The 21511-nt window shown below is 35.5% G+C and overlaps 5 protein-coding genes across 5 annotated transcripts; 3 read left to right on the forward strand and 2 right to left on the reverse strand.

Moving 5' to 3' along the window:
• Nucleotides 1-245: 245 nt before the first annotated feature.
• LOC126367895 (sphingomyelin phosphodiesterase 4) lies at nucleotides 246-6356 on the reverse strand. Its single transcript, XM_050011679.1, has 13 exons — nucleotides 6114-6356; nucleotides 5675-5986; nucleotides 5327-5429; nucleotides 4907-5123; nucleotides 4522-4693; nucleotides 4030-4322; nucleotides 3624-3807; nucleotides 2659-2780; nucleotides 2201-2418; nucleotides 1890-2020; nucleotides 1405-1512; nucleotides 956-1078; nucleotides 246-642 (listed from the first exon to the last, which is right to left on the reverse strand). The coding sequence occupies exons 1-13, from the start codon at nucleotides 6177-6179 to the stop codon at nucleotides 316-318; spliced, it is 2376 nt and encodes a 791-aa protein (XP_049867636.1). The 5' UTR covers nucleotides 6180-6356; the 3' UTR covers nucleotides 246-315.
• Nucleotides 6357-6968: 612 nt separating this feature from the next.
• On the forward strand, nucleotides 6969-9420 carry LOC126367910 (tRNA-dihydrouridine(16/17) synthase [NAD(P)(+)]-like). The gene is made up of 7 exons (XM_050011709.1): nucleotides 6969-7290; nucleotides 7372-7531; nucleotides 7750-7945; nucleotides 8089-8337; nucleotides 8551-8806; nucleotides 8894-9067; nucleotides 9163-9420. The coding sequence occupies exons 1-7, from the start codon at nucleotides 7075-7077 to the stop codon at nucleotides 9310-9312; spliced, it is 1401 nt and encodes a 466-aa protein (XP_049867666.1). The 5' UTR covers nucleotides 6969-7074; the 3' UTR covers nucleotides 9313-9420.
• Nucleotides 9421-10161: 741 nt separating this feature from the next.
• LOC126367918 (palmitoyltransferase ZDHHC11) lies at nucleotides 10162-12015 on the forward strand. The gene has a single exon (XM_050011722.1). The coding sequence runs from the start codon at nucleotides 10824-10826 to the stop codon at nucleotides 11913-11915; it is 1092 nt and encodes a 363-aa protein (XP_049867679.1). The 5' UTR covers nucleotides 10162-10823; the 3' UTR covers nucleotides 11916-12015.
• Nucleotides 12016-12182: 167 nt separating this feature from the next.
• LOC126367924 (probable Bax inhibitor 1) lies at nucleotides 12183-14684 on the reverse strand. The gene is made up of 5 exons (XM_050011728.1): nucleotides 14484-14684; nucleotides 13830-14056; nucleotides 13490-13716; nucleotides 12886-13056; nucleotides 12183-12366 (listed from the first exon to the last, which is right to left on the reverse strand). Exons 1-5 carry the CDS (start codon nucleotides 14528-14530, stop codon nucleotides 12334-12336), a joined length of 705 nt encoding a protein of 234 aa, XP_049867685.1. The 5' UTR covers nucleotides 14531-14684; the 3' UTR covers nucleotides 12183-12333.
• Nucleotides 14685-15035: 351 nt separating this feature from the next.
• Nucleotides 15036-19866, forward strand: LOC126367894 (pre-rRNA 2'-O-ribose RNA methyltransferase FTSJ3). The gene is made up of 10 exons (XM_050011678.1): nucleotides 15036-15186; nucleotides 15269-16026; nucleotides 16169-16318; nucleotides 16539-16649; nucleotides 16926-17087; nucleotides 17286-17493; nucleotides 17965-18225; nucleotides 18605-18802; nucleotides 19039-19238; nucleotides 19374-19866. Exons 1-10 carry the CDS (start codon nucleotides 15120-15122, stop codon nucleotides 19815-19817), a joined length of 2559 nt encoding a protein of 852 aa, XP_049867635.1. The 5' UTR covers nucleotides 15036-15119; the 3' UTR covers nucleotides 19818-19866.
• The last annotated feature ends 1645 nt before the right edge of the window (nucleotides 19867-21511 follow it).

A 21511-nucleotide genomic window follows, 5' to 3' on the forward strand; every position in this document is an offset into this window, starting at 1 on the left:
GAATCATCCTACTTTTTAGATAAACAGGTGATCAGTCTGTAATGTCCTAACCGAACTAGGGATCACAAAATGATTTCTGTGATTTGTCCCCACCGGGATTCGAACCCGAGACCTCCGGGTCGTGATCACAACGCTCAACCACTGGACCACGGAGGCCGTTACGTGAGCAAGTATGCTAATTATGTAGTAACATAATTATAATCTTACAACAATGATTTACAATGTGTTTAAAGAAAACAATGGTAATTGTATTATAAAAAATACGAATTTTATTTTAGTATTATCATTAAACATTACTGATCAATAAATACATAATTATGCTCTTATATTCTTCAATATTTTCAATGTCGCTTTTGTGAACACGTATATCATCCATAACATTAGCAGTATAAATATGTACGTGAAACCATTATAGGATAACAGTTTGAATATTATGTAGCCAACGGTGATCCAAATCACGAAGGAGTGGGAGCCTAGCTTTCTGAGAGACAGCCTCGGCGGCAGCTCTTGAGTGATGACGTTTTGATGACTGACCACATCTTTCACGTACGTTCGGATGGTGCAAGGTTTCTCAAGAACTTCTCGCGCTATGTATCCCCAAAAACTGTTACTCACGTAGAGGTTTGAAAATTCTTCACGATACTGAAACATGAGAAGTTATTAGACAGTTGTATTCAATAGGGTAGTTTCCAACTAGTCAAATCAGTTACTTTTTATAAGAAAAAAGCACCTGTGGCGTCATAGAAAAACGTGACAAAATTTCGGACTTATTATTACATTTTTCGTTATTCAAATTCATAAACAAGTTAAATAGAAAAAAGAAAACGTTTTTTGTCAATTTTAGATCTGTCTTTATTTAGTAATCAGAATTTCATAATTTATCGTTGACCTACGAAACTACCCAATTAGCAAACTATGACAGAATGTCCAATGTTATGTATAATATAATACGTACAATCTCATTTATCTTGGAGGATATTTGGTAAAGTATCCTGACTAGTATTGTGCTTTCGTACGATGTTATCGGCATCAGATCTGGGTCACCCATGTATCGTACAGCTGTTGGTTTACTGCGGAGCTGTAAAAACGAGCAAACAGATAAATGAACCAAAATGAAATCACATGACAGATATAACCATTCTTCTCTTCTTATCGTGTGGGTTTTGAGGTGGAATACCAACGTCATCAACCCTGGTGTCAGGGTTATTATTGAGCCGCCAAAGGCCCCTGACATGACTCATGTAACGACTACATACTTACACCAGTAAGTAGTAACCAGGACCAACGGTTTAACTTGCCTTTCGAAGCACGGATCATCATAAACATTTAACTCCTTATTCTTACTGCAAAATGACAAACAACGTGCATTTTAGTTCATACATTAAGATAAGAATTTTATTATACCTTGTTGGTTATATTGAGCGGAAAGTTTGTAGAATTTGTAAACGAGGAGTGTTCTAGTGCACTATCTGCCACTACTGGGTCTGGCGGGAGTATAGAACTTTCATTCAGCTGAAAAATAAATCACACGTAATCACCTCCAATAATTTTAGACAAATAAATAATAATAAAGTGCTGGAAAGAGTTGAAGAAAAGAGAACCATATTGAAGACTATAGAGAACCGGAGAGGAAATATGATTGGCCACCTGATACGACACGATTCATTTATAACAAATATTATAGAAGGAAAAATTGAAGGGAAGACAGGAAGGGGTAGACCTAGGATAACATTTATGAAACAAATAAAAGAGAAGGTGCAGGTCGTGTCGTATCGGGAGGTGAAGGTTTTGGCGGGAAGAAGAGAGGAATGGCGGTTACTCCACCGACAAGAGCGCAGCTCTTAAATAGAGAGAGAGAGAAATAATAATGGTTAAGAGTAAGATGTTACCCCAAATATGTTCGTAAAGTAACTAATACAGTTGTTTAGGTAAACGGGAACTTTCTTGCATTCATCCAACAGTATTTCTTCTTCAAATGTATCATTGACCATAAACCAGTGTTTTACGCTACTCCATATCCCTGGAAGCAGATAAAGTTAATATAATGGATAAAAAACGAACGAAATACATTTAAACCCACACACAGAGTGTGGTTAGAGTTGGTAGAACAGAAAGAAGACAACTTATAGTAAAAATATTGGGGAAAAAAGGAGATAACTGTAAAGTTTTGTAATTTATAAGTTGGTTTATTATGCTTTACCTTTATGTTGTTGTCGGAACCTGTTGCAGTATTCTTCAGCAATATTGTCCGCCGCCATTTTGGCTGCAAGTATTTTCTTAACAAACTCCAATGCAAAGAATGTTTTATTTTCGCTCCAAACGGGCTCGTATTCGAAAGTTGTACTCATATTCAGTTCTGATATAGCCTGTTTAGCTATACCCACCCATTTGTGTAGTGGAACACCATTGTATGTGTAGCTATAATTTGTATTCATTATTTTAAACAATATAAAGTTATAAAGTTAGTATGTAACATAGTAAATTTAGCTGTAAGCTCCTCAAAAAAAAAAATAGTAAAATTAAAAGTATAATTTGTTTGCCAAATAAAATTATAAAAATATATTTTTATAAATTTTCGTAAAATAATTTGAATTCATATCATAGTTCTGTAAGCGGACCCTATGAAAACGCTATAACGGTGGGCGATGTTAAACATACCTTTGTTCGAGTGCCGAATTATTGTAACTGGTGTCATGGCTGTGAAGTAATCCTATACCGCCATCTGTCATGGCCCGCTCCAAATTCCACAAAATAGGGACTAAATGTTGCTGAGAAAACACCTGAAATTAAATGTGATGAAATATCAACCTTTGATGAAATACTTTTGTAATTGCTGTGCAGAGATCGCCGATAGCTATGGTGTGCTCTGCCAATCTTGAGCTGAGCTGTTATTTCAAGAACAAAATACTTGGTCTTTGTGTTATTTATTCGCATCATCAGCCCATTAACGTCCCCACTGCTGGGTCACGGGCCTTCCCTGTGGATGGATAGGGAGATCGGGCCTTAAACCATCACGCGGGCCCAGTGCGGATTGATGGTTATTAACGACTGCTAATGCAGCCGGGACCAACGGCTTAACGTGCCTTCCGAAGCACGGCGTTATTTATTATTACGCAATTTTTATTAACAATCAACATAACACTTCTTGGTGGATTATAGTGGGTATAATCTACCAAGGAGGCTCAATAATAAATTGATACAGGCATAATTTAAACTTGTTACCATGTACATTTTTAGTCAGTGGTTTTATAAAGAAAAGAGTAGATTCTCTGTTGTTATTTTTCATAGCGGCAATTGTAAAAAGTTGTTAAACAAATAATAGCGCGTCCTCTTTTACACTTTATAATTTTATAATGAAGGATTCCTGTAGATAACGCCATATCCGGCAAATGTAAAATAAGTCACGTCAAAAAAGAACTTAATGCTGGTAACAGGCATATTTTCATTCTATAATAAACTACTTATATTCTCTACTACTAACTTCGGCTCTACGTGACGCTCTATAAAGCCGAACTTGAAACTATCATCAAGATTACCTCTTTTCAAAGCATGATGCTGTGCATTTTAATCCGCGTACTATACATTAATAATTCCCTATATGTACATCATAAGTATCAGCTCACCTTCCCCAAGCGAAACAACATGACGGCATTCTTGTAGGCAGTGAGGTCCATCCTCATGAAACGGGGCAGCACAAGCTGCAGGATGCAGGTGTATGAGGGGAAGTTCTCCGCTATGAACTGCGTGAAGCTACCGTCCAGCGCGCCGCTGCTGCCCTCCTCCTGGTTGTTGTTGTGTCCTGGGAACCTAGGGTTGGTAAAATTAGGTGAAAAATTTCAATATAATATCCACAATTGGATGCTCACTATTAAGGTTTTATATTTAATATAAGTAGTAGATGCCCCTATGCTTTGTTTGGCAAGGTGTCAAGATATTGAAAAATGACTGAACTTCGTTGATACGAAATGGACCTACTATTTCGTATAGTAGTTGCTGTTAAAGTGGAATAATTTAAAAATAAACAATTACCTGTCTTGGTTAATAGTGTTATCTGTATATCTCCACGGTTGTATAAGACTCAACCACAGTTCCAAGACAAGTCGGAAAGACGCATCTAAAGGCCACGTTTGAACTAGATGCTTAACGTAGTGATATGCGCGTGCGCACATGATCTGCCTCGCGTACTTGCGCAGTGCCGACGCCCGCGCCGCGGGGTCTGCAAGATGCTTCGCTGAATACGAATGGATGTGCTTCACTAGGACTCTGACTGTCCTCACTCTCTCTGGACTTGAACACATGGACTGGTAGCCCCTTTGAAATAACTGAAAAAAGAAAATCATATTATAGACACTTATTAAAGAGGTTGGTTTATGAACACAGACAGACATATATGTTTAGTGTTATAGGTATAGAAACAATAGGTCATCATTTTTAAGTCCAGTAATTTAGTTCGCATTCTAGGTAGGTATATTTTATGACTAGAAGTTTAGTAGGCATATTGTAATGAATTTCAAGGCTTACTTCAACATCTCTAGCACTGAACTGTTCAACACTCATCCAGATATCGATGAACACCTGCAGTACGGTCTCAGAGCGCCACACCTCATTCCTGGACTGTGTTTGAGGAGATGTGTGCTGATTGCTCATGCCACACAGATCCGGTATTAGTAGCAGGGACGGTGTATGTAATGGCCTACAAGAAAGAGAATATTTGTCATAAAGTTGTACTACAGGGTTGTATAATGTATTGTCATCTTTTTTTCTGTTCTTTTTATCTGCAATCTGATGCATTGTTATTGATTTGTTAGAAGTAAAGTAACCAATGTCACTATCTTCCATTATTTTTAGTGCTCAAGAACATCATGGTTGTATTGTCATCTAATGGCGCCGACTACTTGAAGCTTACCTATTAGCTGTTTGTAGTGGGGCAGCCATTGCAACTTTACCCGTGTAGTTGGGTATGTGTGGCACTACAGGAATGTTAGGGTCTGAAGGCAGGAAGTGCATAAGGTAGTCACATGCCAAGGCAAAGTATACACTATTCCAGTTCTCCCATGTACTCTGTTGCTGGTTGTTGTTCACCAGATGTAGTGCAAAGTTGAAGATATAGTAGTCAAATGGATCTGATTTAACCGTCAAGGATTTTATTTGGAGCTAATGTATGTGACCTAATTAGGTATGTGAAAATGTGCAGTAATATGTTCATCATTATTTCTATATGAAGAGAATATAACACTCATCATTAAAGTACAGAGTGACAAAATGCAAAGTCAATACAATAAATTAATTTGGTAGTTGCTATGTGCAAGATCTATGAAAAGGATACTCAATGACAAAGCAACAAAGTTCATTGTCTGTGAATCCATTATGAGCATGTCTGTGTAGAACTGGGGACATCTGCCTCTCTCCAAGCTCATCTGTAAATCCAGCTGCAAATCAAACAATCACAGAATTTTTAACTATAATAGAAAGATATAAGTGATAATTTTCTTACCAAAAGTAATATGAAGTCTGAGAACTGTAAAACATATATTATGCTATGTGTTAGCTATGTAGCTTAAGAATCAGTCATTTACGTAATAAAATGCCAGTATTGTTACAAATTGATATAGGTACTTCAATCAAAATATATTTTTTTATTCTACAAGAGTTAATGTAACTACTATAAACTTACCGGTAAAACATTGAGGGGCAGATCATATTTAAGTTGTTGATCAGACATTAACTTATAGCACAGTCTAAACATTGGACCTTGAGGCTCCAGAAAGGCAATGAGTCCTTCAAACAATTGCCTGTTGCCTTTATTAGCATCACAGGTGATAGTCTTCAGATTCCAGCCATTACTGAATGATGATGCAAATATGTTATTAATTAACTGTGGAAACAGTGCTTGTAACTCCTTAGTGGGACTTGAGTGATCAATGATTTTGGTCAGTTCACATAATTTGTCTTCCCATCTTAGATTGAGGCATGTGTAAAATTTGCTCTGAAATAATGTTGATAATTATTAGGTATGGTAGAGTATAACCTAAGATTGTCGCCGGTACGTAAGGTAATGTTAAATTGAATTCGAAATATATTTGATAATTAAAAGATGCATAATAAGTACTTACCAATATATCTTCTGCCATTTTGTACTTTTTATTATTTCCAGAAACGATATCAAAGACCCTATTCATAGGTTATAATGTACTGGAAGTTAATAGTTTAGAAAAGCGCATAGTTATAAAACATTAACATTGTTAATTTCTTACACCTAATTGAAACTGTAAAAACACAAAAAACCTGCAATAATCATCAAAGAACGTAAACGAAAAGAAGTGAAAAAGACATCCGTTACTAGTAAACAAACGACAAAAGTCAAAAGTTATAGGTTTTGGAACCTTATGAACTATGAACTCTTGGAACTGAAATAAATATTATAAGACTTGGCTTCGGCCTTAATTTTTAAAACAAACTAAGCCATGGCTTCGGCCTTAATTCTGAAATCAAACTAAGAATTGGCTTCGGCCTTAATTTTGTAAAAATACGCCAGACTTGGTTTAAACCTATGAATTTTATAACTAAAAATATATAAATAAATATAACACATGACTTGGCTGTATGGGCTATGATCCCTTTGCCTGTCCTACGGACAAAATAACCAAAAAAAAAAAAAAATGAAATAAATATTAGAATTAATATAACGTTCTTGTGGAATAAATGCGGTGAAAATTGCACAATTTGCCGTACCTACCAAGGTACCTACTCTTACTTATTTATGTTTAAGTACGTAGAGAAATATTTTTCATTATAAATATAATTTTAAATTGGCTTATATTATTAGCAGCCAATGCTACTAAAAATTCAGAAGAAAGACAAACATGACAGTTGCAATTTCTTTGTACGCTACTAGAGCGACAAAATTGTGTAAATAAGATAGCAAAATAAATATGCTAAACTAGTTATTTTTCTTTGCTTCTATTTAATGCTAGAATATAATATTTAAAACGCATTTAATTGTGATAAATAATACACGTGAAATTTAATCAGCGAGGTTGATTTGCGAATTAAATTGTGAATTATAAGAGAAAAATGACTTCCGACTGGTATCAACAAATAGATCGACCCAAGTTCGTGGTTGCTCCTATGGTCGATGCAAGCGAGCTAGCATGGAGACTTCTGTGTCGCAGGCATTGTGCTCAGCTGTGCTACACTCCAATGTTCCACAGTAATGTTTTCACAAAAGATCCTAAATATAGGAAGGAAAACTTAGCTACTTGTGAAGAAGATCGTCCACTAATTGTACAGGTATTTTCAGTATATGGCTGTATCTAAAGTGATAAAAATCAACATGCTCAAAATATTAATTTACATCTTTTTCTGTAATAGTTTTGTGGAAATAATCCTGAGGTGATGGCTACTGCTGCGAAAATGGTAGAAAATTATTGCGATGCAATTGACATAAATCTTGGTTGTCCACAATCTATAGCGAAAAGAGGTCATTATGGATCATTTCTGCAAGATGAATGGGAATTACTCAAAAATATTGGTAAATATTTAACAAAAATGTATTATGTAGGTACCTACCTCTTTAATTTAAGAATAAGAATAAAGTTATTGCCAGTAACAATTTTCTACAACTGTATACAAAAGTATTTGTTCATTGTTTAATTTGAACAACATGAACGGTTATTGGACAGTCTGTGTAAAATTGTAAGTACTGATTTGATAACTCATAATTTTTCTTGACATATATTTATTTTTCAGTTGGTGCTATGTCTAAGGCAGTATCAATTCCAATCACATGTAAAGTGAGAATTTTTGAGAATATAGAGAAGTCAGTCCAGTATGCCCTTATGTTACAAGAGGCTGGTTGCAGACTGTTGACAGTGCATGGAAGGACTAGGGAACAGAAGGGACCACTTACTGGTGTCGCCAGTTGGGAACATATCAGAGCTATTAGGTTTGTTTTTGGTGTTTAGTAAAAATGTAACTTCTTTTCATTATTCATTATTATTAATATGCTTAATATAAAAAAATAATATCTAGTAAAGATTTTCAATAGGTAATATTAAATAAATATAATTCTATTATTTTTTCCTCCAGGAAGGCAGTGTCAATACCAATGTTTGCAAATGGCAACATCCAATGTCTCCAGGATGTGTACAGATGTTTAGAGTTTACACAGGTTGATGGAGTGATGAGTGCTGAGGGAGCGCTCACCAACCCAGCGCTGTTTGAAGGAATTAATCCAGTGACATGGGAAATGGCTGAAGAATATCTGCATTTAGTGGAAAAGTACCCATGTCCAACATCGTACATAAGAGGACATCTATTTAAAATATTTCATAAAATGTAAATATTTATTTTTTAAATATAAAAATACATGCATAATTTGTGGTTCTCACAAGCCACCAGGAAAAACTTGAAGCTAATCTTATTGCATAAGCCTTGATGGATATGGTGCTAGGTTATCAGCCCATCACTCATGTAATCCACCATGTAAAAGGCAATGAATTTCTTAGTTGACATGCTTAGGATGAAAATTTTATTCTAATATAATTTCAGTTTTACATTTGAAGAAAACAACTCCACAAGAGAAGTTCTAGCAACAGCACAAAATCTTAATGACTTTAGGAGAGTCAGTATAGAAATTAAACATAAATATTCTCCATATCATGATGGAAGTATTCACTTTGATGATGATGACAATATTACGCGACAAGGATATAACTTGATTTTGCCTCCATGGCTATGTCAACCATATGTCAGGATATCTCCTGAGGAGCACAACAAAAAAATGGAAAAAATAAGCAATAAACAGGTAAAACATACGAACTTAAACTTTATCATCACAACAGAATAGTTGCATTAATTTATACAAATTTTAATATATATCAGTTTGTTGAAGGACAATGATAATGAAGCTAAGAGGGTTTACGAAGGACCAGATGGTAATATTTTGTCTAGAAAGAAGATGAAAAAGATGCGACGAGTCATGAGGCGGCCACATAAAGCGGACAGCCACGATCGTGGTGGTAGAAATGGCGGAATATGCTCAAGAATCGTATGCCCCAATCCTCTAGTAAGTTTAACAAAACCTTTATTCTATTTACAAAAAATTAGGAAAATGTATCATAAAATATTGTAATTTTTTTAACACATTTGTATTATTTTTAGGGAGGTAAATGTGGTTACCAACTTTGCAAAAAGTGTTGTAAAAGCAAATGTTACGAAGAAGACCTAGATTGCCCAGGACATAGAATATTAGTGCATACAAGGAGAGAAATGGCTAAGAAGTATGCTTCTGAAAACAGAGAGAAGACATAAATATACATGTTGAGTACTATTATTAATTTTAGTAAACAAGTTGTGTATATTTGTACAGTTTTATTATGTCGCCGAAATATATTTTATTCAATAAAACAATAAAATCAATCTTTGGTATTTATTTATACTAAAGTACCTACCTAGTTAGAGTAGGTTAGGTTACCTACAAAAAAAAATGTTCCAAAATAATACATTAGGTATTTATAAATGTGGTTGATATTTTTTTTATAAATAAAATAAACAAATCTTACGAAATACGTAATAGTTTAGTTCTATGACGACCCAAATAGTGTCTCTAAAACATAGAAAAACCTAATTTCCATTTGTTACAGATATCTTCAATCATATCGGTGTCCACCACATTTCACCTTTTCCGTTTATTTTTAGTGATTATATCGATGAGCGGTTGAGATCTGTGTTGTTGAGGAATTGCGAATCTGCCTATCTCGATAGGCCCGTAGGCGGCCCATTGCTGCTGGCACACACCTTCCCTTAAACACGCTGCTCCACTGAGGGGTTTTCATAATTGGTAATTTAAAAGGTGTTAACTATTTAAAATGTAACATTAAATTGTAACTATGATAAATAAATAAAATAACATATTTAATCTTAAATCCGTGATTTCTCACAAGTTGTGATTCTGTCTGCCCCAATAGGAATTACTAGCGTGAATTTACGTACCTACCTATTAGGTATGTTATTTTCGTTGTGAAAATTGTGGCGTGTCCTATCTTGATCACCATTTCAGCAATCTGAAAATTCTTGTATGAGTTCTGATTAGATAGGATACAAAACAAAAATATCTACCTATGTGTCTATTTGTCATTGTAACACAAAACAGATATTTAGGTACACTAAATATCTGCACTAAATAGCTACATAAGATATATCGCTGTTTTTAATAAAATCGCAACGCAATCACTTTATGGAGTGGAATAAAACAGCATTATAGGTAGAACATTTACGTAGATTTTGACCTAAAAACAGATTAGGTAGGTATATTCTCTTTGCTAAAAATATATCGGGTACGTGTAACCATGCCAAGATGTATTGGTATGATTACTACTTATCCTGTGAAATGGGAGAAATACCTAATCTTTGTAGATACCTACATGAACTTTCACTACTGGGGTAGGCAGAACCTTCAATCAAGATCTAATATAAAATATAAGTAGATCGGTCCCCCACTCATATTGTTTACTACTCGTTGTCATAGAAACTTGGTAACAGCCTACCAGCAGGTTAAGATACTTCGTTGTTACAAATTATATTACCTACTTTAGTTTGTTGTTTTACCGTACTTATTGGATGCTGAAAATGCTAAAGTTTTCAGTGTTTTTTGGACAGTGCCTAATCAATTAAATACCAGTGATGAAGTCATCCTGTTGCGCGCGCAATTGTTCGTGGCACCACCCAGGCCACACGACCCACTTCTACCAACAAGTTACAAGTATTCTGCCTAATTTTGTGCCTTGAATTAATTAAGATTTAAAGTTAGAAAATAAATCCAAATGGACAAATTCTGCACGTCTTCGCAGACACCGAGACTCCAACGAAGAATAAACGGCCTGCAACTGCCTCTGAATTATCTACAAATTATCGGCTGGATTGTTTTCCTCGTCACCACCCTGATAAACTTTGTCATTCTAATAGAGATTCAGTTTCATGAACTCAAAGTGGTGTCGATAATCACGTATGTTACCTTGTACGTGTGTCATATCTCGTCTCACGTAACCGCGGCTCTGGTAGACCCGAGCGAAAGGGAACTCCGGAAACTGAAAGTAAATAACGTGCCTGAATTCGATAGGAGTGTCCACGCCCACGTCATCGAGAATGGAAGGTGTCACTTGTGCAACATATACACGAGCAGCAAGAACACTAAGCACTGCAGCTTGTGTAACAAATGCGTTGATCATTTCGATCACCACTGCAAGTGGCTTAATAACTGCGTCGGCCAAAGGAACTATGCAGCGTTCATCACTTGCGTTACTACAGCTCTACTCATATCCCTGTTTACTACAATTTTATGTTTAACGGACGTCGTGCTATTTTTGACGCATCCGAAACAGTTAAGTCCTGTAGCCCAGGACTTCATCAACTGCACTGACATAGATCCAAACATTTATAACAAATATTGTAAAAAATCTATATCTTTTCTAACGTTTTTAATAATATTTGGAGTGAGTGCCTTAGCAATCGCGTGTGCCTTATTGCATTTGTGTTGTTTTCATGTTTATATCTCTTTTTTAGGAGTTTCAACTTACGAATATATTGTTAGAAGTGGAAATACTAAGAAATCCAGTACTGGGCGCAATAAGAATTGTCAATGTTGTGCGATCAGTACGTGTGGACAATTGTGTACGATTAGTAATCGTGCTCAAAAGAGTAAAACATATCAACACGAAGGCGTAGAGGGCATGTCTTTAGATAATAAACCAAATAACGGCACGAAGAAAACAAAAGTTAACATTTCTCAGGAGGGTGAAGACACTAATGTTACTAGTTTGATAAGCGTTTTGATTGCTAATGAATTAGACAGAGCAAAAAAGATATTCTTGTACAACAAGAATAAAGTACATCCTCAAGAAGATAGCATTAGCTAATATTTTTTTTTTTTGTGGTATTGTTTCTATCGCTATTCTTTAGAATTTACACTGTATCATAGTTATAAGTACTTTTAAAGAAGTTGACTTGCAAAAATGATCTCATATACAACATACATAATTAAATAATTTGTAAATACTTATACTGAGTTTTCCTAATTCTACATTATCTGCTCTTTGACTGTTTGCGTAGGTGTTTGGTACGCAAGTCTATAAAAATAAGAATGGAACGTGACGTCAACGCTGTTACGCTAAATAAACAACTCGTCCAATTATTTACTTTATTCCTATACAAGAAACTTAAAAAATTTATCAGCACATGAACAACAAATTAATAAAACACTGAACATAGTAGTTACATTTGACACAACACCCCCAAACATATATATGATATTAATTTATTATTAAATACAGACATCTATTCCCGCTTGCGGCGACGATTCTGTTCCTCCTGAAACCAAAATATTTAAACGAAATTAAGCACTTCAATAAAAATGAACCTCATTTTATTGGATTCTAAAGTAACATAAAGCAAAAAAACTGCACTATGTAATAATGGAATTAGTGAGTATAGTTTGCTCAGTGTTCTATACTGAAACTACGATTATTCTACAATGCATGTGACAAAAAGCAGGTAATCAACCACTTTATGGCAGCCTTCAAATGAATTCAAATGATGGGTGGTTCAATACATTTTTTTTTAATTATTTGTACAAAACAATAAAAATATATAAACTCTAGCTATCCACCTTTTTAGGAACTCTCTGAATCAGAGTCCTTTGCACAATTATTCTGTTTCTTTTGAACCTGCAATGTCAGTGAATGGAAATTTAACATTAAGTATTCAATAATTGTTTATTCTTCTCCCAAAATGTTTATATAAAATGTAGGTATACATTCTAATGAAAGTTTAGCAATGAGCTAAAGGATAACTTCATTAGAAAAAATATAAATTATGGAATACAAATACCTTTTGTGTTAAAATGATGAGCAGTCTTCGGAAAACGCCAATGAAATCAATGAAGAGTTCTAGGGCATGTTGAACAAAGTCCTTGCTGCCCATGCGACGCTTCTCAATGATGAGTTGGGTGTCAAATAGCACAAATCCACACATCAGTACTAGTCCCAAGTAAAGGTGAGCCTGTAATATATTGTTACAATCAAACAATTGGTATTTAAATAGATACTTAAGTGTTAGAATTATACCATAAGCATATTAGGATAGGAAGGTATTTATCAAATATTTGTTTGTATAGCTATTTTTTAACCTTCCTATGTTGTCTTAATTACAATCTCAGTAATTACTTTTCTGCTTTCCCTGGTTGTTTTAATACGTAATTTCCCGATGTTAACTACTATCGACACAGACGGCGGCGTGTATCGGTGTCAGAAGGTGACGTCATTCACAATAGATTCTACTTAAAAAGGACTTTGTACTATATTTTAGAGCTATAAGTGCTACTGTAATGAAACTTAAGTCCATGTATTGATGAATTAACATTTAATATTAACTAAAATTAATTCTTCTATGATACAATTTGACAAATTGTAAACAACATTTTTAATATACTTACTTGGTATAGGAATTGTGACTGCATGAACAAGTTGAAGAGGCTCATGAGGGACATGGATGTGAGCAGAGTGAAGAGTGTGCCACCGAGGAACAGATAGCTGCCACGGTCTGCCAACATGGCCGTGACAGAGAAGCAGACAAACACCACCGTTGTGCCGAGCAGGGCAGTTATTATGATAGATGGGTCAATAATGCTAACATATTCCAGCAGAGGACCCATGCTCATTCCTGAAACCAAATAGATTGATTGTTACCTTCTTAACATACATCTATGATTCAAATATCTACTTCCTTATTTAATACAATAATACAAGGTAAGTAGTTTTTATTAAGCCACATACCTGAAGTGAGACCGAAACCTAATAGGTATCCCAGACGCAGGCTTGTGTTCTTGCCATTGTCAGGTGTAGCAATGAGCATCAACATAAGACCAGCACCAACAATTGCAGAGAGCAATCCTGCTTGGAACCTGGTGAACATGTCTACATACACACCAGCTGAGGCTGATGCGCATGTCATCATCAGTGTACCATAAACATTTTTTAGATGTTGGCGCACCGGAGGCTCCCTGTAACAAATATAAGTACAACTGATTAGTTATCAGTTTAGATTAAGAATGATAGTACTCTAAATTCTAAATATACCCAAGTGGCAAACATAAGAGTACCTATTACTTCAAAGCCTACACCTAACTACTGTTTAGCTAAATTAATGTTTCTCATCAGTCATTATTAAATACGTACAGTTTCAAATCTTTGTTTACACGATTCTTGCATAGTCGTGAGTGTTCTAGAATCGTGTAGAATTGCATTTGCGCGCTTCGTACATAATGATGACCTCGTAAATTAATCAACCTCTACATAATTCTACTTAGCAAATAAGGAAGGCTTTCGTTGTAGGTATGCTCGATTAATTAGTAAAGATTGTTTTTGTAACTAATCAGGTGACCATTACCGAAGCATAAAAATAAATACATAAACCATAGGAATACTCACAGGCGATTCTGAAAACTGTTGATAAAAGTTTGTAGATTTGGAGTCATTTTGAGGATAAATCAGATATTTTCGAAAAGATATCACTTCACTTGCAAAAATTTGAAGTTGCAGTAATAATTTTTTGAAAGAGTAGTTTCACTTTATTCGTCTGATGCAAAATGAGCGCAATGAACGAAACTAACCGAGCCGAGTATCATTATCATTGAGAAAAACCACGTCAGACAATTCGTTCAAAAACCTAGATAAATACTCTGCTGCTATTGGACAATTTAAATTTACAGATATAAAATTAACCAATCAACAGCAAGTTCTTCAACTTTCTAACACTATCTATTGGTTGAAGCGTGGAAATGAAGATGAAGATGTTTTCTTTGTACAAAAAATGAGTATAATTAAATTTAGAGAGAGATGAATCAATTTATTTTGTAGAGCTCTATCCTCTTCAGTTTAATTAACTAAACTACAGTATCGATTTTTTGATATAACATAATTATTGCTACTTGCAACACTGATTGACAAATTAAAAAAAATAAATGTCATGTTGACGTTGACGTTTGTCGTATAACCTAAAAGTTGTGTGAGAAAATGTGATAAACACGTTTATATTATTAAAAAAGAATTTTAATATAGAGCAAAATGGGAAAGAAGACGAAAGTAGGAAAGCAGCGGAAGGATAAATATTACCAATTGGCAAAAGAAACGGGTTAGTTCTTTTAAATTATCACATGACGTTTTTAAAAGTGAGCGTATATTGTGATGTGAAATAAACTCTACGCTTTTTTCAGGTTTCCGTTCAAGAGCCGCCTTTAAATTGATACAATTAAATAGGAAATTCGGATTTTTACAAAAGTCTCGAGTATGTATAGACTTATGCGCCGCCCCTGGTGGCTGGATGCAGGTGGCTCACCAGAACATGCCTGTGTCGAGCGTGGTCATTGGTGTCGATTTGTTCCCAATCAAGTCGGTACCTGGTTGTATTAGTCTTACTGAAGACATCACTACGGAAAAATGTAAAACTGCTATCAAAAAGGAGATTAAAACATGGAAAGCGGATGTGGTACTTAATGATGGTGCTCCAAATGTTGGTCTCAACTGGCTCCACGATGCGTATCAACAGGCGTGTCTTACATTAAGTGCGTTGAAGCTGGCAACGAATTTCCTAAGAGAAGGTGGTTGGTTTGTAACCAAAGTTTTCAGATCAAAAGATTATCATGCATTGTTGTGGGTATTCAAGCAGTTTTTCAAGAAAGTCCATGCAACTAAACCACAAGCTTCTCGTAATGAATCATCTGAAATATTTGTTGTATGTCAGGGCTACATAGCTCCAGATACGATTGATCCAAAACTGCTTGATCCTAAATATGTCTTTGAAGACTTGGAAATTGCTAAGAAGCAACATAATAATCTCATGCACCCTGAAAAGCAGAAGAAAGCCAAAGCTGAGGGTTACAAAGAGAATGATTACACTACTTATCACCCTGTTTCTCTGTCAGAGTTCTTGGGTAAAGAAGATCCATTAGACTTGCTGCAAGGATGCTCACAGGTATATCAAAAATTTTATAAAGTTAATTCATTTATGTATCAAACAGAACTTGCACAATGTTGGAAGATTCAAAGGAGGAACCAGTATTAGCAAATAAATATATAAATTTTAATATTAACTAACTAAATTGTTGTCATTACAGATTATAATAGATGATAAAAGTGTGGCACAACATCCAAAAACAACATTGGAAATAAAGGAATGTTGTAAAGATATTAAAGTACTGGGCAGGAAAGACTTGAAATTATTATTGAGCTGGTTGAAGCAGATGAAGGAATGGAAGACATCACAGGTAAGTTGATTATATCTAGTTTTGATTCAATTTACAATATAGCCCATTATATAATTGATGAAATATGTATTTAACACTGAAATAAACACAAATGTGAATCAATAAGTTATCTTAATATTCAATAATGTTTTAAATAATAAAAAAATATTTGTTCTATTGTAGTGTAGTATGACTACACCATATACAATTCTAAGGTATAGTTTAATTATTCATATTTCAGGAGAAAGTTGATAAAGAAGACAATGAACAGAAGGATTCTGACAAGGATGGCGATGAACCTGAAGAAAAAGATGAAGAAGAAGAAGTTGATGGCCAGATAGTTGAACTGCAGGTATATAATGTGCTTTTATATTGCAGTTAGCATTTCTATATAAAATTATATGAAAAAAAAGCAAGTAATGCAATTATTTGTCTATGAAAGTGAAAAATATTGGAAGTAAGGTACCTTCTTTTTTATAAACAAAGCTGTTATTTAAGCAATAAATTAATATAATTATTTTAGAGAATGCCTAGCTATTTTCAAGTCTCTACACACATTTGGAAGTGGCTCACATAAGTATATTTAATAAGTATTTGCTTCTATGTTTTATATATTGATGCATTATAGGATGAGGAGCGTCGGATGTTGAAACGTAAGAGGAAGCAGCTGAACAAACAGCGGCAGAAGTTGGCGGAGAAGATGAACTTGAAAATGGTGCTGAAGGGAGATGATGGACCAATCATGGAGAGCCACGACATGTTCCGCCTCTCTGATATCAAAAATGCTGAGGTTTGTATTGCTATTAATTAATTATTTCTTACCACTTATGTACCACATTTTATGCAATAAACGAATATTCTATTCTATTCCTTAATGCTAGAGGTACTCAAAGGTATCGCATAATATACATATATGACTCATGTATATAGAAAGAGTATTCTGAATATGAATAAATGTTCATAATAAGCTATTTTTATTGATTTTCAGGAATTAGCAAAAATTGTAGATCAACAACCTGACATTGTAGCGAATGAAAGTGACAACTCTGATGATGAATTGAAAATGAAGAAAAAGTACACCAAGTATGATGTAGAGTCATCTAAACTTGACTCCTCCGGTCTCTACTACAAGGATTCCGACAGTGAACTCGAAATGGAGAGTGATTCTGAACCAGAACAAGAAAAGGAATCATTAGGTAATGAAATGGACAAGAATCTCTTACTTTTGTAACTGTTGTAATTGATGTTTTCTCATGTTCACAAGAAGCGAATAACTAAATTTATTTGCGATCAAACATAATGAATATTTGATAATAAAAATCCAGACTCACAAAATTCCTTATTTTTCTGTAAAGACACTAGTTTTTACCAGAGTTATTACTAGAAATGGAATTGCTGTTTAGCAATTTAGTTTATTTGTTTGTAGCTGTCCTATTTGTTATATGTGCAATAAATAATTATTGTTTGATTGATTGTAAATGACGCAAGCAAAGGGCCATATTCATCAATATCAATATTCAATGTTCTTGATGGTAAGTGACGATGTGTCCGAAAATGCGACATTCTTACCTAGAAAGTGGCTTTTCACTCTTGCCTTGAAGATGCCTAGATTGTACTTATCGGGAAACAGATTCGCGGTAATATTTTAATTATCCGTCTATTTCCAGCTTTCTCCGACTCCGAGAACGAGTCCAAAAAGGTTGATAAAATAACGAAATTAAACACATTAAGGAATGCAAAGTTGACTAAGACTCCATCAATACCGAAGAACAACCCGTTGTTGACTGACTTGGACAACACGGACCCTGTGTCCAGGCGGTCCATGAAAGCTGAGCTGTGGTTCCAGAAGGATTCCTTTAAAGATATTGATGAGGATGATGATGAGGGAGTGGACTTAGACAAATTGGCTGAAAGTTACAAGGAAAAAGGTAGCTTAAGTTTCAAGTCTAAATTACATGATTATGTATTTATTTGAGCAACTTAGGCTCACTTGTTACAATCACTTAAAATATGTTGTTGTATGTCAGAAATCAAAATGTATATATTAGTTATGACTGGTTCACCAACACCTGCATAAAGTGCTTCAGCATGGATGAGTCAGTCTAAAAGAAAATATAAAACTGATGTTGTTTATTTCTGTTTTCTCCAAAATTGTGCCTATTCTTCATATCTTACCAATAGACAACAGCATAGTTTGGATGTGTTATGCTCCATTTGAGGGGAAATGGTTGTACTTAAAGATTTTATCTATCTAACAACTTTCACAAATTTTTCTGGGAAATGACGGTACAATATTTTCTATTTCAGGGAAAAAAGTGAAGGTAGATTTGGAAACATCCGCTAAGAGTGAAACTGGGGCACTGAAAAGAAAGCGGATTGAATCTGAGAGTTCTGACGACTCATCTGACAGCGACTATGACGTTGAAGATAATGTGGCTCCAACTGCGGCTGCGGGCGCTAAAGTCAGTAAAAAAGATGGCTTCGAAGTCGTCCAGCAAGATCCAGGTGGGATTACATTTATAAATATTTTGACAATTGAAATGTGTTTAAGTATTTGACAGTCAAGAAAAACTTAATCCAATTATCAAATAATTTGCTTGGTTGTCAGATAATTCTTCTGCACAATTTCACCGCTTGTTTAGATAAAACAGTCTCTGTTAATTTGTCAGAAAACAATCTGTTGATTAGACATACTTTGGTATATATATTTTTCTACTAATGTTTATAATTATTATCTGCAGATCTAAAAAGGTTAAAGAAGACCTTGAAAATGGACGCGGAGACGCTCGCCCTGGGAACGATGATAGCCACGTCCCGCAAGTTCAAGCGCGACTTGATCGATGACGCCTGGAACCGATACGCGTTCAACGATAAGAACCTGCCCGACTGGTTCGTGGAAGACGAGAAGAAACACATGCAGAAAGAAGTGCCTATACCTGAGGTAGTTATTCTACTTCATAAAAGTTATATTGGAACTAAGTTAATTTACTATTTCTTTGAAGAGAGTCGTGACTCCAAGTACTTATAATATAATTATAACTTATTACTATCTAACATTTATTTATTTTTTATGCAGAAATATACAGAAGAATATAAGAACAGGCTGCAAGACATAAACGCTAGGCCGATCAAAAAAGTTATTGAGGCTAAGGCCAGAAAGAAGAAGCGCATGATAAAGAAAATGGAACGCGCCAAGAAGAAGGTCGAGGCGGTGATGGAGAACTCTGACATGACAGACAGGGAGAAGTCACAACAGATCCGACAAGTGTACAAGAAAGCACAGAGCGACGGTAAGAAGAAAGTAACTTATGTTGTTGCCAAGAAACATACAACTGCCAAACGCATGAAGCGACCGACAGGAGTCAAAGGACATTACAAGGTCGTCGACCCCCGTATGAAGAAAGATCTCCGCGCACAAAAAGCAAAAGAAAAAACTAAGGGACGCGGCAAAAAGGCTCAAAAGACACAGAAAAATAAACCGAAAAGAACGCCTAAGAAGAAAGGGAATAAAGTGAAATGAAAATGTAATTGTTGTTTCTTGTAAGTATAATTAAACTATTCAAATTAAACGTATCTCTTATTGTATTTATGGTCTATATCTGACTTTTCTAACATTGTTTGCTTTGCACTGTCCACAGAAATTACAAAAACATTGCGCAATTTGTAACTACGGAATAGTGCTTGTTTACTTCAACGTATTGCGATGTAGGAATATGTCATGTTCTCGTATGTATTACTATAAACATGAGTGGATGACGAATAATTCGTAAAGACGAAGTTGCTAAAAAAAAGATTTTATATTCATATCACAAAAGTCAAATATTTAATATATTTAATTAGATAAAATAATTTAGTAGATTGCTGCCATAACGACAACGAATGACATTGACAATAATGTTGCGTAAGCCAAGGACGCCTCTGGGCAGTTTTACGATAAAGCGGTATTTTCCATGTGTCGCGTGGTCGTCGGGGGTAGTCACGGTACTCGACATTACGAAGATTATTGTGGAGGGAAGGTCAGGGCCGGCGATATTTGCGTCCACGTGCGTCAGTCGCGGTGGCTGCCAGAGTTCACGGACAGCCACACCATATAAATGATATCACTTCGTTACGTGGCCTCGCCTCGGTGTCTAATTCTGATTCGCTCTAACTACGCCGTCTGCCTACTAAGTGCTATTGAACGTTTTTGTTGGGAGGTTTCGTGATAATACGAATTCAATTCTAAAGCAGGTTCACGGTCGACGGATAAGACAAGTTTAAAGTATATAAACGAATAGCTGTTCAATTAGGTTCAAATTACAATTATTGCGCCCAGACAGAGCTTTCATAACGGGCTGCAATCTATTTTTGTAGCAAACTGTAATCCGTTCAATCATTTAGGGTTTTGCGTCAGTGGAAGTTTCCTCGTGTTTAGACCTATGACGTCGTTAGCCTGCATCAGAGCGATTCAGTTTAAAATAGGTAGGGAACATCAGAAATTCAGAGAATGGGGGGTGAGTGGGAAGTAGGCAGGGGTGGCAGGGCTGGCAGGCGGGGGCGCCGGCTATATCGAGCTGCGATCACGGCCAAGGCCGCGCCACCGGCAGCGCCCGCTCCCCGCCCGCGCCCGCCGAGCCGCCCCGCACACAAACACAGCATTATATTGCTCCGCGTACATATGCACACAATTTCCCCTCATCAACTTTTACTGCGACTTAGTCCTAAAATTTTTGTTCGACCCAAATCTTGCGAGACGCAGAGTGGCCTGAGTGGGAGAGAGGGTAGTCTGATTGGGGAGGCAAACTTATTTGGAGATTTATTCTATGATCTTTCGGTAGAAATGATTTTCATAAAGAAGGAAAAGTATATATTATTACAACTCCCACTAACATTTTATTCAAGTTTATCGAGGTTTTGATAGACATTAGTTAAATTACTTGGCAACAATTTACGTCACGTGTAAACTTTGTCTAAACAGCTCGTTGGGTAGGTAAGTGGTGGTCCATATTATTCACTGGTTGGTATTTCAATTTGACATTGAACTTGCAATCACTAGAGTATAAACCTGTCCGTCAGTTGTTTGTTATATTAGTACGTAAATCACTTGAGTCACAAAAGTAAAACGGAACATAATTAATTCATTGTGTAGCCGACTGAATAAATATGACCTTGTACAGCAAATTAAGGTTAGCAGTTTGTTGGGAGGCTTATGTATATACAGCAGGAGGGTTCCGA

The sequence above is a fragment of the Pectinophora gossypiella genome, chromosome 6, assembly GCF_024362695.1.
Source record: "Pectinophora gossypiella chromosome 6, ilPecGoss1.1, whole genome shotgun sequence".
Classification (NCBI taxonomy): Eukaryota; Metazoa; Arthropoda; class Insecta; order Lepidoptera; family Gelechiidae; genus Pectinophora; species Pectinophora gossypiella.

Coding starts and splice junctions, on each gene's coding strand:
- LOC126367895 (XM_050011679.1), bottom strand. CDS start 6,179: ATGAATAGGGTCTTTGATATCGTTTCTGGAAATAATAAAAAGTACAAA. Junction 2,781..3,623: donor TGTTGTTTCGCTTGGGGAAG/GTGAGCTGATAC, acceptor ATTTAATTTCAG/GTGTTTTCTCAGCAACATTT. Junction 1,513..1,889: donor ACTTTACGAACATATTTGGG/GTAACATCTTAC, acceptor TTTATTTTTCAG/CTGAATGAAAGTTCTATACT.
- LOC126367910 (XM_050011709.1), top strand. CDS start 7,075: ATGACTTCCGACTGGTATCAACAAATAGATCGACCCAAGTTCGTGGTT. Junction 7,291..7,371: donor ATCGTCCACTAATTGTACAG/GTATTTTCAGTA, acceptor TTTCTGTAATAG/TTTTGTGGAAATAATCCTGA. Junction 8,807..8,893: donor AAAAAATAAGCAATAAACAG/GTAAAACATACG, acceptor AGTTTGTTGAAG/GACAATGATAATGAAGCTAA.
- LOC126367918 (XM_050011722.1), top strand. CDS start 10,824: ATGGACAAATTCTGCACGTCTTCGCAGACACCGAGACTCCAACGAAGA.
- LOC126367924 (XM_050011728.1), bottom strand. CDS start 14,530: ATGACTCCAAATCTACAAACTTTTATCAACAGTTTTCAGAATCGCCT. Junction 14,057..14,483: donor AACAGTTTTCAGAATCGCCT/GTGAGTATTCCT, acceptor TATTTGTTACAG/GGAGCCTCCGGTGCGCCAAC. Junction 13,717..13,829: donor AGGTTTCGGTCTCACTTCAG/GTATGTGGCTTA, acceptor ATTTGGTTTCAG/GAATGAGCATGGGTCCTCTG.
- LOC126367894 (XM_050011678.1), top strand. CDS start 15,120: ATGGGAAAGAAGACGAAAGTAGGAAAGCAGCGGAAGGATAAATATTAC. Junction 15,187..15,268: donor CCAATTGGCAAAAGAAACGG/GTTAGTTCTTTT, acceptor CGCTTTTTTCAG/GTTTCCGTTCAAGAGCCGCC. Junction 16,027..16,168: donor TGCTGCAAGGATGCTCACAG/GTATATCAAAAA, acceptor TTGTCATTACAG/ATTATAATAGATGATAAAAG.